This window comes from Phalacrocorax aristotelis, chromosome 7, assembly GCF_949628215.1.
Source record: "Phalacrocorax aristotelis chromosome 7, bGulAri2.1, whole genome shotgun sequence".
NCBI classification, from domain to species: Eukaryota; Metazoa; Chordata; class Aves; order Suliformes; family Phalacrocoracidae; genus Phalacrocorax; species Phalacrocorax aristotelis.
Window position 1 is genome coordinate 8,422,479 of NC_134282.1, and position 13,546 is coordinate 8,436,024.

General features: G+C 38.4%; 1 protein-coding gene across 2 annotated transcripts in view; it reads right to left on the reverse strand.

The window, feature by feature from the left end:
• The window catches only part of RSRC1 (arginine and serine rich coiled-coil 1), a 175,338-nt gene that overhangs the window by 23,181 nt on the left and 138,611 nt on the right, over window positions 1-13,546 (reverse strand). For both annotated transcript variants that reach the window (XM_075098600.1, XM_075098599.1), the window contains one exon: window positions 10,638-10,706. In XM_075098600.1, coding sequence (XP_074954701.1) covers window positions 10,638-10,706 — 69 coding nt within the window. The remainder of the gene's footprint in view (window positions 1-10,637; window positions 10,707-13,546) is intronic.

A 13,546-nucleotide genomic window follows, 5' to 3' on the forward strand; every position in this document is an offset into this window, starting at 1 on the left:
GAGACTTAACAGACTGAGTTCAGGTCATTGCCATAACAATGAACTTCAATAAAATTTACTGAACATAAACTATGACCTAAGGCAATAACTAATGAACTTAAGGGCATCCTAATATATTTCCGTATCATTGAGTAAAGCACTTTAACTTATTACAGCTTCATGGTTTGACCTCATGCAATCAAATCTTTTTGTAGCAGATTCAGCCTGTGTTTTTAATATCAATTATGTCAAGGTGTAGTCTTTTACTAAAGGAAGTATTAGGTAAAAAAGCTGCTTTGTCACGGATAAAGTACTGGTTAGGCTCTCCATGTGAGAACTCCTGTCCAACAGGTTAAAGATGAGTATAAAAAGTAGAGCTTATAGTATGGAATTCATGCAGCATTCATAATTAAGGGCATTCATAAAAGTTGAGTTCTCCAGGCTCTCCTGTACACACTAACTTTTATTTTGTGACTCCCCATCTCTCAAAGTCCATGCAGGCTTTACATCCTCAGCTTTGAAAGTACCTGTTTTAGCTGAGGCAGCGGGATGAATTCATCCTGCTCATTAAGCAGTGCGGCGTAGGAGGTAGAGGGGAGCACTCCTTGGAGCTCTCTCTTTCTATGGAGGACTTTTGGTAGGAAATTCTGATCTCAGTTTGTTGCCACTGAGAGTTCAGTGAGCCAGTACGAGCTTAAAGGAGAGCACTAATTGCATCACGCTGGTGGAATACTAAGGCAGCACAGATACGCAGAAGGCACAGTAGAAGCAAATCTTCTGATGCTTTCAATATCTAATTAAACTATCTTCTTGGTGAAACAGCATTTTATTCACACTATTTAGTAAAAAGGGAGTTATCTCAATTTCTTCTTCTGAATTTCTAATAATACTACTGAGAGAAGCTAAGATGGTTGAACAAGAACCTTCCAAATCAAAAATGTAGCTCTGAGACAATGCAATGTATGAGGTTGATTCAGGACAAGGATCCATACTGTTTTAATGGTAATGCTTCAGCCAAACCAAATCAAGACTTTGAGGCACTGAAAATCTGGATTCAAATATTGCAAGTTGAGCACATCACATTTATATAAAACACATATCATACATTTTCCATTGATTACCAGTTTAATTTCTCTATCATTCCTTTATGGCAACCCCATAGTGATGCTGTCTTCCATGGTTCTGAGTTGAATGGCAGAAGATCATTGGGAAAATGTTGAGATTCTTCCCAAACTGATCAAAATTACTCCTTAAGTAGGTGTATCATTCTTTTTTTCAAAATTTTAAACTAGATTTACGTATCTATTTGATATAGAATAAAAAGATAGGAGAAAATATACTTTTAAACTACCTACCATGTATACACATATGCTAATTTAACTGAATTCATAAAATACATTGGTTTAAAAGTCCATTTAGGCTACAGCAATACATTATATCAGTTGTGCAAAGCACAGTTTTCCTGCTCTGATTTAAATCCTATTAATCCTTATTTTCCAAAACCTGCCCTAAAAGGTTAGGCTCCTTCCCTAGCAGGACTGCTGTGAGAACACTTCAGATACAAACCCCATCTTCTTCAGACTTGGAGAGTTTAACTTCCTTACTAATGCCAGGCTAAACCTGCAGCAGAGGTGTCACTAAAGCAGCACGTACGTCTCAGTAAAATCTGTAACACATCAGAGATTTGTTTTATTTCTCTGTTTAAAGGACAATTGCCTCCCAGCACTAAATGCTTTAACGCCTCTCGTTTGCATTCCCCCGTTCCCCCTGCCCACGTGGGCTTCATTTCCAAGCCTATTCAAAATGATGTTTTCCAAGCATGTGCCACATGACTTGTTCATATAAATGGAGCAAATTAAACTGTCTCCACATATATCCTATCACATTTGTGGCCCTGATTTCTCTCCTTAACACGTGGCCAAGACACCGTATTATCTGCCTGCAGAGGTTGACCTCAGGATATTAGATTCTGCCACATAGCTCTCTTGTACTAAACCGAGGGGAAACACTTAATCACCCCTGTCTTTTCAGGAAAAAATCAACTTTAAATTTGCCATGATGAAAAATCAATAAACCAGTAATTGCTTGGCTTATCATTGCGTGGAGGAACAAATTGGGAAGTGAAGCTTAGCGTCCACACAGATTTCAGTGAAACACACAGAGTTTCAGGATCACTAAGCCAGAAAAGGAAAAGGTCTCAGAGTGATAATTAAATCTACTCATGCTGATTTTCTGCCAAATTTATTTCCCCAGAGTATATAAAAATGTTTCACTGCTTACTGGGTAGGCATAACTAATCAATTCAACACTGGGCCAACACACACAAGAAACAGAAAATGCAAATTCCAGGATGAAGGCATCAGGACAATACCCGCCCTACTGCGAGCACCAACGTCACATCGATTTACCTACTGATTGATTTCAAAAGAACAAAATGCATTTAGTTGCATTCTGAAAACCTTCTTTTCCTTGTTATCTGATGTAAACCCTTCTGTATGTGCATCTCCATCAGGGACAGCATGCTGATGCGAGTGGCGCCTGTGCAGCAGCATCCCCAGTTCCTCCTCCCCACACAATTGCAGGACGTGCGCTTCATGACAAGATGTATTTTAAATTGAAAATTTTAAAATACTATGCATTCTTTCAGTAAAGAGAAATGATCCAAAAAAACCTTACAGCAATGCAGTCCAACACATTTGAACTTTCCTCTCACAGCTTTATTTCAACTATTGCTATTACCCATCCCAGCTACTTTGAATTTGGCTTGCCAGGCCTAGAGTGAAAAGCAAGTTTGACAGTAAAATCCCCTTAAGATTTTGATGTCATTTTTCAGGCAGTCCCAAATGGAAACAAGTAAACAAAAACAAAGTAGAAAAGCCCTCCACTGAAAATACTCTTGTAAAGTAGTGCATTTTTTATTAATAGACCTAATTTCATGCAGCAAATTAGCATAGCTCCAATAGAAGTGCAAATGTAATCAAACTGAAAAATTCAAATGAGGTGGAGGGAGCCTTTTTCTTTCTTTCTTTGCTTTTTTGTCACAAAAAAAAAAAAAATCATTTTGGTGTGTGTCCTTCAACTGGCTATAGGGACTGTGGTAATTAAAACATTTAAAACAGCACAAGCCCCCAGTCTCTAATCTGGAGCTCAGGTCAGCTGTCTGTAGATTCTAATTTGTCCTCGATTTGTATTCATGACAGGAAAACGCTGCATATTTAACAGCAAACCAGCAGGAGGGGGCATTGGTGGGCTTGGAGGTCAAATAATTTGATTTCCGAGCAGATTACATGTAACATCCAACATCTAATCTCACAGCTGATTTGGCAATAAAATTACAATTAAAGTAATGTTAAGACACCACGGCTATAGGGTGGGGGGGTGAATAACCAGTTTTCATGGGCAGAGGAACAATTGCTTTATTTGTACAGTCGGTTTTTGCTTTCTGCAGCACGGAAGCTCAACTTCTCCTGCATAAAGGTTAGGACGGTGTGGCAGGCACTTGCTGCCCACACAGGCTGACAGCTCAGAAATTTCCTTTTGGAGAGTTATATTTAAAACCATAAAATGGTGAATATTGAAGAATTCAATTTTCTTTTAATTAAGAATTTAGAATTTTTGAAGGAAATTTTTTTTTAAAAGACCTTTAAAATGCTTTACAACTATTTAGTGATGAATCTACCGATATTTTAGGTAAACACTCTTGTTGGAAGATGAAAAGACAGAATAAGGTCCATCAGGCAATAACTGCCAAAACACCGGGCAACTTTTATAACCGGCTGTTCCTTACAGGAGTTACACCATTTCATTATTAACGCTTCAAGCAGAGGGCTTGGGGGACCAGGCAGGAAATCACTATGAACAATTATGCACATAATAAGAGAGTTGTGTGAATTAAAAAAAAAAAATCAAACAGAATTGATTTTTCACTTTTATCCCCCTCACTTATGCAATCAAAATTCAAACCAACAAAATCGCAATGCTTTTTGTTCAAAGCATGGCAAAGCTAGGAATAGGAGGAAGCAGAAGTGCACCTCTGTCCACCTGAGTCACACCTCCAAGGAGCTATAGGTAAACTGTGAATTACAAAAGAGCAAATCGAAGAGGGTTCAAAACTGGCTACAGAAGCCATAGAAGGAAGTGAGAATGAAGACAAATTGCAAAAGCTCTTTTTGCAAGCAAAAGATGTCAAGGGTACACAGCAGGTGGAAGCTGCGTGGCTGAGATGGGACAGGAACGTGCTCTAGCACACACACAACAACGGACATAAGATGGATAAATGTCTTGTTTGTAAATACATATGGGACATAAAAGTACAGAAAACGTGTTTTCCATTGCCCAATTTCTCTTGGATATCTTGCATGGACGTGGTATGCTTTCACACTTGATAAACAAGTTAATATGACTATTTATTTTCCAGTGAAAATAGAACATTTTATTCTTATTTGGTAGATAACTCCTCAGACAAATTGATGAATTTTATTTAACAAGCTTCTCTTCAGGAAACTTTCTTTATTCATTTTAGAACATATAACATCTTACAACTTTTTCAAAGACACCACAGGACAGTTTTTATGGTGCTTATTAATAAATTGAAAAGAAGTCTTCCTCCTGCTTTCGCTGTAAATTACCATTGTTTCCAATTCACTAACCAGCCCTTCTTTTTCCCCCTTTGCCTTTCCATAGTCACCCTTTATAATCACTGTAGGCAAAGCAATTGCTAGCATATGAGACCCTCACAATGGGGTGTAATGAAAAAACCACACATGTATTTTTCAAAACATACGCTGCAAATTTGTGCAAGCGGAGACCCAATCACCTCACCCCGATGAGTCTCCGGGGCCCCGCAGCCCCCAGCTGTGAGCCTGTCTCTCCGATTTCTACAGCAAATTTCCCATTGCAGTTTTAAATGTGGTGGGTGGAAAGGCTCCCCTGTGCGCCCTGCACAGCTGGATGGCTCCAAATCCCGGGTGCCATGTTGTAGAGGTAGCACATCTGGCTGGTTTTGTCCCTTTTTCACCCAGAACTGTGCTCCTCTCCCTTCCTTCTCCTCTTGGACAACGCACGCCTGGGCCATCCCGCTTGTCCATTTGCCTTTTCTTCTTCAGTGTCATACATACTTTCTCCAAGCAGGATTATCTCTGAGCATGAATTAATTCCCACAGTCCCAAAGTAAAACAAACTCAATAATTAAAACATTTTGATTTTGAATGAAATTCATTACAGCCATGGATTCACAGAATTTTTCTGAGTTACCTTTTGTAGGTAAGTCCTAAGTAGACATTAATGAAATACATCCTAATGCTTGGAAAACTGTTTTAAATTTTCCTTGCTGATAGATATTATTCCACTAACTCGAAATTTTTTAAATTACCTTTGAAGCAGTGACAGCTGGGGGCTTTAAAAATATTTTTTCTCAAGATAGAAAAGCCAACTTGAGGTATTTTAGGTTAAACTTAGATATTTTCCCATTCCAAAGAGATTTCAATGCCCAGACTCAGAGCTGAATGGGAATGTCTGGAACCTGGGAAGGATACCTTATTTTTTCAGCTGTCTCTATCTCTAGGTGAATAACATCAATTCAGTCGTGATGCTGACTGCGCCTGGGTCAGTGGGTATAATGCAATTCTGCCAAGGGAAATTAGTCCTGAATGAAGTCGTGAAGGATACACAAAGCTTTAACTCAGCAGAGCTTGTAACTTAATTTTGAGAGACTTGGCAGAGATCTCCAGCCCAGAAACACTAGGCATCTACTAAAACACTATCTTTAGCATTATTTCATAAAATATATTTCTACGTATATCCCTGAAGGGTTACATTCTGAATACAGCATCGTGGTAATGTACACACAGTTTAGTATGGGGGTCATTAATGCCACAGGCTTAGGTGACTGTTCTCCTAGTTACATATTGCAATCTCAGAGTCAACCCCACATCAGTCCCCAACGGATGGTTGTACGATTGTCTGTCAAACCCCGCCGGCCTCTTTGAATGCATCCTCTGTGCAGTGAGTGAACCACTCACTGGAATAGCACAGCCAGGTGACGGAGAGGTAAAGATTTGCTGCAGGTTGACCCTGGCCAGCAGATAAGCATGTGCACTGCTCTCGCTCACTGTTCCCAGTGCGATGGGGACAGAACAGGCAGAGAAAATAGGGGGGGCAGTGCGGGGGGAAAATCATGGCTTGAGGTAAACACAGTGTAATAAGTAAAGGAAAGAGGAAAAATCCAAACCCCCCAAGTGATGCTCATCACCTCCCACCAGCAGGCTGGTGCCTGGCCAGTCTTGGAGCACTGGCCACCTTGGAGGACAAGTAGAATGATTACTTAGGAAAAAGTTAGGAAAACCAAGAAAATCTGAAGGAACTTCTACCTCAGCCCTTTCCATGTACTATGGCAGAAGAGAGGAGCTTTTGCCATTCACAGTTCATTTAAATGATTAGAAGTGCAATTAAAAAGCTTTCGAGTACCATCTTGCAGACAAGTCAGAAAAGAGATTGCTTGAACTTTGAGCCATCTGGAGCCATCACAAGACAGAAACTTCTTCTCCCGCAAGAACAGAACCGCATGGGAACAGAAAAACAGTTTATTAATCTGAGTTCCTAGATTTCTAAGTCATTTACTAAGAAGATATTAATATAATCTTGCTCCACCTAATCCTCCTAGAAAGCTACTGAAAGACTACGCACAGCAGATGGAAGCTGTGTTGCAGAAGAGGGTGAAACAACCCTGTTCAGAACCCTGATCTTATGAGCAACCCTTGCTAATAAGAAAAGAGGGAATTATCATCAGTAAGCCACTAGATACTAGGAGAGCAGAGTATTGGGAACATGTTAAGAGGCGTTATTTTTTTCATTTTGCTAGGCTAGATAATTCAGGGGGCTACAGATTTTTACAGGGTTTTATTTTTATAAATATAAAACGTATGTTGTGATGCCTTTTTAGTGCAAGGGAATCTTTTTAAAGACACAGATGGCATTTTGGTGTCTACTCCCTGCGGAAAGTCATCATAGATAGATTTCTAAGTCAAATCCCAGTCTTATTGTATTTATATAAACCTCCTCTGCTTACCATACCCACAAGACAAATTAGAAGAATTATACTTTATTTTACAAGTGTTCTGGACACTATATTAGATACATTGCAAAATATTGGAGGAATCGTAAAGCTCAGCTGCGTCAGGGCAGCGCAGCTCTTGAAACACTGTCATTCCAAAATCGGGACTTTTTTTGTTTTTCAAGTGTTCTGGATTCCCATCCTACAGAAAAAAAAGACCTCTTTTATACCCCATTTTCTATTTAAAGAGCTATGCTGAGAGCTTAATACGCTCTTGATGTAGCTTAAGTAAACCCCATAGACTTCAAAGGCATTGAGCCACCTGCAGCACACTGCTAAGCTTGCAGGACAAGCAGTAGGAATAAACACTCTGCTTTGAAGTTGCGGTTGTCCGTGAACTTGTGTTATCAACTTTTACTTGAGACACTTCTGAATTGCTCCCAATTTAGCTTTAATCTACAACCACCCCTGCAAGCGTGTGCCCCACCGGCAGCAGGACCGTGAGGCTCTCCTGCGGTCAGTGCTAGGATGGGCGGATCCTCCGGTGCAGCAGTGGCAATAATCCTTTCGGGGATGCTCCTAGATCCATCCCATTTAGGTGGGATGCAGGAGCATCAATGTGTCTGTTATAATACGTTCTTGCAGTCTATCCCAGATAATATAATTAGAAAATTAACATAAAAGAAAGCGTTTCCTTCAGATGTAACAACTGCCCAATTCTCTCTGAAGTGGAAAAAAGCTTAGCATCCATTTCACTGTTTTTTAAACGTCATTAAACTAAAAGTTTATTAAATGTGAACACCTCCAACCTCTTTCAAACAGAGAAAGAAATGCAATTGATTAATTCAAATGTTTCAAAGATAATTACATAGTATTTTCCATTTTTGTCAAGCACAGCAGGGGCTTCAGGTGCAAGACACTCAGTAAGACCAGAACGTTATACCTAAAACTGCGCAGGGCCAGCAGCAACAGATTTTTCAGAACAAAATAAGCCTATAATTAACAGGAACCTGGTATGAGTGAAAGTTGACTGCCAAATTAACCAGTCCTCTGAAGCTAAGCCTAATGGGTGGACAGTGGTTAGCATGGAATAAAGCATTATCTCATAAAGCTGGTAAATGTGTGCTAGAACAGGATGAAGCTGAAGAACCAGAGATGGCAATTTCATCCACTGTTAGATATGCATATTTGGGGATTTCTGGATTGTTTTTTTCAAGCAGTGAGTACATGCTAGTTGCTCTGATTTACCTGATAACGCAAAAAAAAAAATTTCAACTGTTTTCTCGGGAAAAAAAAAAGACTAATAAAAACCCAAAACATGTGAAGGGAATCAATCACATGAATTTTTAATAAAGATTACATCAGAGTTCTGAAATAGATACTTGGCATACTTCACCGTAAGTCCCACAATTTGGAGCTCATTAAAGATACCTAAATCTAGAAACAAACAGGGGGTGGGAAATCATGCAAAAATGTATAAATCCTGTAGGATAGCAAGCAGCCGAATCAGACCTGCAAACTATACTTAATTTTCTCATTCACAACGAGGATTTTAAGAAGCTTGTTTGTAACTGAAGTGCAATTAAGCTTTAAATTGCCTTCAGAAATTATTGAGGCTGGAGTTCCAGCTAAAGAAAAAGTGGGTAAGGAAAAAAATTGGAGAAATTTCATTGTAACCAAAGAAACAGCACCTGAAGTCCATATCTAAGAAGAAATGGCAACATGGAAACAGGTTGGATAAGGAAAATACATCCTCAAATCTCACTAGCAACCTGTTCCAAAATCAAATAAATATGTACAAGATTTTCACAAAATTTTGCACCTTTGGAGCCCTAAAAGACTGCAGCAGCTTGGCCCAAAATAGGGAATGGGAATTCAGGGAAAGGAATGCAAGCAGGGACTAGCTGTTTGAGACTGCTTGGTCATTGAGAAGGATTCCTGGAAAATAAGGGTGTCAAAGCAGGATAAGGAGGAACCTTGTTGTCAGGAAACTGGCGGGATTCTTAAATGGATGGCAGTGTAGTGGGGGCTAAACACAGCACGTGCAGAAGGAGAATCAGGCTCTGGTACCTGGCAGGTATAGGAGAGATGAGAAGAGGTGAAGGCACGACAGATGCAAAATTAGAGTTCCTATCGTTACCTTGAAGTTCAACTTGGTGTGCTCAGAGAGAGGAAAAGGGTAGGCAGACACAAGGAGACTTTTCAATAAGATTAGAGAGACTGGAAGAAAGATGATGTTTTCGAAAGACTGTAGGAGATGGCATAGTAAAATTGTAAAGGTCGCTACCATCCCCTTCAGGTGTTTTCTTCCATTTGCTACATCCTCAAGCAACCTACCGCCTCTTCCCTTTTCGTGTGACCTTTCCTGTTTTAGTTTAGCCTAATGATTTTGTTATCATATCACACTAGGAATTAGAAATATCTCAATCTCTTAATTTCTCCTTAATTTTCAAGCTGTCCTAAACAGCTTTACTTTATATCACTCTCCTTCATACATGATGTCCTGGCCCTAACCAAAATATGATTGATATCTGGGCACAACACTGATTTCCATAGTAAATTAATCCATCAAAACGCAGCTCTGAAAAATACATGACCTCCTTGACCATTACATCATCTTCAAACCTAGCTCTTGTTTATTTGGTGGTTAAAATATAGTGACCATCATGCAATGCCAGGAAGGTAGACAAGAGACACGGGGCAAGGAAAATCATGAACACATTTACATGGAGATTGTTCAGGGTATTAAATAACAGTTAGAACCTGAAACCTATCATCATTTAAATCAAATATGCTGAAGAGAAAGTTCACTGCAGTGACCAATGTGCGACAACATGTATTACTAGAGTAAAACCACTGCAAGGAAGATCTTCACTATATTTTTCTATGTTTAACTCGATGCAAAAAATAATAGATGTCACAGGGTGTTAAATGATTCATATTAATTTGAACAACTGAGGTATTTTCTCTGAGACAGGGATGTCTGTCACAGCTGAAGTGAGAAACTTTGAGGCTCCTTAGATTGTTTGCATTGGCTCTGTCATGCTGTTGAAAATGTCTCTTCCCGTTACTCACCGACATACAAGCAAAATACATTTGTTTTCATTTTCCAGGCGTTATACATTAACATTCTACCTACTGTATTGCAAAGGAAAACTGCTCAGATCCCGCCAGCTTTCGGTACACCAAATTTCATCAAGAAATAGATTAACTCACTCCGTGACATCATACAGACTAAATACACAGACAAAATGAACTGTTGCACTTACTGTTTTAATCAAGCAATATAACCAGTGGTATTGGCTGGTCACAGGGACTTAACATATAACTTTGTCTCAAATTATTAGGTCGCTTTAATGGCAGCTAAAATATTATTTTTAAATCTGGTTGACATTTCTGGTGCATTCAGCAGTTTTGTTACTGTCACAGGAATGTTGGATGGCACGAGCAGAAAGCTGTGGTGAACCAAAGCAGCAGCAGACCGGCCATCTTGGTTTCAGATGCCCTTATAAGAAAATCACGCAGCTCCACTGGAACTTGGTCCCCTAAAAATGGTTTCTGACTTACAGGATTTTAGTTTGTTAATGAAAAAAAAAAAGTGCATTACCTTCCTCCTTTCTCTTCTTCGCTTCTTCTTCACTTCTCTCTTTAGCCTTTAATGCTTCATCTGCTTTAGCTAAAAAGAAATATAACAACATATTTTCTAATTAGTTAATTTATCTTGTAAAACAACATTTCCTGGGGGGTTAAACACAATTCCAGATTCCTTTTTACAGGTCCCACAATGAAGTCGCTGTGCATGAAAGAACAGAATTTGGTTCTTAATGTATTTTCTTTGAAGATATGACTACAGTTAAGACAACAGCAGAAATGGTATTATGGAGGGTAATTTTTGCATGCAATATTAGTTCAAAGCAAAAAACGAATGCAGAGATTTGTAAAGTAAAACTTTTAAGAGGTTTTTTCTTAAATACAAATCTCCCCACCCTACTTGCCCCTGAACTGAACTATAAAGAAACAAATGCAGTGCATTTAAGAAAAGAAGATTTGCTACCATAGTGAGTAATCCGTAAGACCTCTACTGAGGACAAAACAGAAACAAAACAATATTTTCAGAGATGCAGAGTTGCAGACAGCATTTAAAACAGGAGTCAAATACCTATTACTTAGTATTAAATTAGGTAGCGTGCAATTTTCTCTTCACTGCAAATCACAGCAGCAGTACTTTATTCATGTTATGACAGTATTCTTTAAAAAGAATCTTTTTCCCTCTAGAAACCTCTTCCCTTATTACTTAATTATCTACTAGTTGCTCAACTGCAGGGGTTTTCAAACACTTTACTACAGATGTTAAAGAAGATTAAAAATATACAGCACAGTAACAAGGGACTATCAATATACTCTGTAAATTAATTAAATTTCTGTTCTAGCACATCATTTATTCCAAAGCATTAATGTCTCAAAGGAGCCATTCTCTTTTATTGCCATCTCACTGCCTGATGAGTGAACTAAGTGAAAATAAGTCTCTAATAGCATTATACTTGATGAAATATTAAGTTTTAAAAACTATCACCATGTCAAAAGGAAAAGAACCAAAAAGAAACAGAATTTAGAACTTAAACCAGGCCTCCTCATGTAATAAAATCACTGTAAACTGTGGCACAAACAGCAAACACTTATTCAGTTTTGCAAACATGTAGTCCTACCACCTACTGAATCAGCCAATAATTTCTGAAAACAAAATTCAGTTCAGGAGTGCGTTGTGAAGGGGTCTTTCTGACCCTGGTGTCTTTTTGCAGCCAGTAGCTACACCTTCTTAAAATATACAACTTAAACAGTGGTGCTACAAATTGATAGAAGTAATTACATAGACATCTGTTTCCATTTACGTGCTTTTATACATATTTAGACTACATTTAAAGTCATGAAATATTAAAACTTTTCTGCCGGTGAAGATCATTACAAGAATCTATTAAATGAGATAATAAAAACAAACTGCTAGTAACTCTAAAGACTTTTACTTCATTTACACTTTATTCTCCCTGGTAAAAGGACAAGGATAATAGAAATTCCATTTAAATTCAATTTTGGTTATATGTGTAATTGTAGATATACCCCTTGAGTCATGTAAAATGCTCAGCTTATGTTTCTTTCAAATTATCCCACTCAGATTCACATTCTGCTCCTTACAACTGTCTTCAATATGTATTAGCCGAGCTCATTAGGCTGAAATTTAATAATGCAAACATCAGGTGGATTTCAAGAACCTCCATTATCAACACAAGATGGATTGCTTATATAGCTCTTGGGCCAACTGGGCACAATTTAGATTCAATAAACTACCATGCCTAAATTTGATTTATCTATTCCACTATGGTATTTTGTTCTTCCTTACTGATTTGTTGCTGCACAGGAACAATTCATTGGATATCATCTCAATGGTTAGCCAAGGCAAAAAAATATTAAAATGCACAGGAAAGATGTTACTGGTCTGTGAATAAATTTCTCTTTGTATTTGTTAACTTTAAAATGCCAATTTCCAACCCTTGTAAGTATAGTTAAAAACTTCTACTAGCAGAAACAGAGCTGTCCTTTCAAGTCCTGTTAATTATATGGACAATGTAGCAATTTAGGAAGTATCATGAGGACAATTCCCTACACAAAATTGCTCATTAACAACAATTTAACTCAGCCCATAAATCTGCAGAGCCATAAGCCTCTGAGGTTATAGGGCACCGTCCATTAGGACCAACAGAAGTCACTGAAGCCATGCGGTGCTTTAAGAATGTAATGCTAACAATTCTCTTATTTTAAATTCTCTATCACTATTCACTTATGAAGCATCATTAAAAACTCAGATTTTTTTTATCAAGGTGTGATTAAACACTATTAAAAGATCCCTACAACTTACTCCAAAAGGTAACACACCCTCTCTGTTCTGCGGACTACTATGTCCTTACCCCTATTTCAGGGTATGCAAGAACACTTGCTGACCGCTTACACTTACAAACACTTAAAAGACCTGATATTTGGAAAAGAACTCAGTTTTCCTGCAATGCACTTTCCTTAAGCCAGAGGAGGACAGACAGCTGCTTATCACCCCCAGCAGATCAAAAAAGTCACTTCAGCAGAAGTCTGGTTTTAATTGATCCAGGTAGTTGGAGTGCTGAGATTGCTCCTGAAATTGGGCTTCCTGCATGGATAAACAGCTAGCATGACAAAAGTCTGGCTGCTTACAAAGCTTTCTAAAATATAAAATAAATAAATAAAGAGGTGCTTGAGCCTGCAGCATTTAAGAGCTCATCCAACCCCAGATAAAATTACAATTCTATTGATTTCTCTTTTTTTCTCTGAAGGATGGGAAAATGACGCATGGAAGATGTTTGAGATGTTTACCTACACTAAAATAATGAAGTTGTGAAATGCAGATATTTGCTAGTAGCTAGTGGACTGCTAATACAAGTATAACACGATGAACGAGATTTTTAGTCATTTCCAGGTGTCCCTGATAGAAGT